The sequence below is a fragment of the Corapipo altera genome, unplaced genomic scaffold, assembly GCF_003945725.1.
Source record: "Corapipo altera isolate COAL_440 unplaced genomic scaffold, ASM394572v1 57651, whole genome shotgun sequence".
Taxonomy (NCBI): domain Eukaryota; kingdom Metazoa; phylum Chordata; class Aves; order Passeriformes; family Pipridae; genus Corapipo; species Corapipo altera.
In genome coordinates, this window is record NW_020890804.1 from 182 (window position 1) to 1550 (window position 1369).

At 67.4% G+C, this 1369-nt stretch overlaps 1 protein-coding gene across 1 annotated transcript; it reads left to right on the plus strand.

The window, feature by feature from the left end:
* Positions 1 to 12: 12 nt before the first annotated feature.
* Positions 13 to 1326, plus strand: LOC113942477 (transcription intermediary factor 1-beta-like; the record flags this gene model as incomplete). The annotated part of the gene is made up of 4 exons (XM_027633604.1): positions 13 to 314; positions 640 to 739; positions 816 to 890; positions 1172 to 1326. Coding segments are annotated over exons 1-4 (632 nt in total), but the record flags the coding sequence as incomplete, so codon positions are not given.
* Positions 1327 to 1369: the final 43 nt, after the last annotated feature.

Sequence of the window (1369 nt, forward strand, 5' to 3'; positions counted from 1 at the left end):
TGTCCCCTTCCCATGTCCCCCTCTGTCCCCCCCATATCCCCCCTCACCTTTTCCTTCCCTCCCCCCCAGGAGGAGCCTCAGGAATTGGCCATCGGGGACCCCGGGGACACCAAGCCCATGGGGCTGCTGCCCCCTCCTGCCGTGGGGGGTGTCCCCACGGAGGGTGTCCCCACGGAGGGTGTCCCCACGGAGGGTGTCCCCGTGGGGTGGAGCTGCCGGGTGTGCGGCCGCGCGGGGGCCGTGGTGATGTGTGACCGGTGCCAGCGCTGCTTCCACCTGCACTGCCACCTGCCCGCCCTGCTCGACGTGCCCAGGTACGTCCCACGGGGATCCACGGGGATCCAGCGGCACCTCCCCGGGATCCACTGCCCCTTGTCACCTCCCTGATCCCTGTGGGAATCGTCCCACTGACCCCAAACCTTGTGGAATGTCCGTTCCCTGTCTGTGATCCCTCTGGGAATCCCTCCGACGACCCCAAAACTTGGGGGATCTCCTGCCCCTGATCCCTCTGGGAATCCCCCACTGAGCCCAAACATCGTGGGGTCTTCTTTCCCCTTCCCTGATCCTTGTGGGAATCCCGTTGCTGGCCCCAAACCTCCTGGGATCTCCCATTCCCAATGGCTCCCCCTGGATCCGCAGCTCCGACTGGACGTGTTCGCTGTGCCAGGAGCTCCCCCCGCCCTCCGAGGGCCCCGAGGGCCAGGGAACCCCCACCCGGCTGAGCCCCCTGGACCAGCAGGTGAGTCCTGGGGGGATTCGGGGGGATCCCAAGGGATCCCGGGGGATCCAGGGCTGCCCTCTTTCTCCCCCCCCAGAGGTGTGAGCTGGTGCTGCTGGAGCTGCTGTGCCACGAGCCCTGCAGGGCCCTGCAGCGCCCGCACGGCCTCGCGGTGAGTGGGGGCTACCGGGGGGGGCTGGGGGGCTACTGAGCCATGGGGACCACCGTGAACACCTCAGGGGCTACAGGGGGGCTACTGAGCCACGAAGACCACCATGAACACCTCAGGGGCTCCTGGGGTTTGGTGACCCTTGCAGACTGTGTTGCTCACAGGAGGGGTTTGGTGGCCCAAGCAGTGGTTTGGTAGCCCCAGGGCACATTTAAAGGCCCAAGCAGGGATTTAGTGGCCCCAGTTATGGTTTGGTAGCCCCTGACCCCGTTTGGTGGCCACAGGAGGGGGGTCCGGCCCTGGACCTGACCCTGATGAGGGCGAAGCTGCAGGAGAAGCTGAGCCCCCCCTACAGGACCCCTGAGGAGTTCGTCAGGGACGCCTGGAGGGTCCTGGGGCAGCTCCAGGGGACCACCGAGGTCTGGGGGGTGTCTGGGGGGTCCGGGCAGTGTCTGGGGGTCCCTGAACATCCCGGGGGGGGG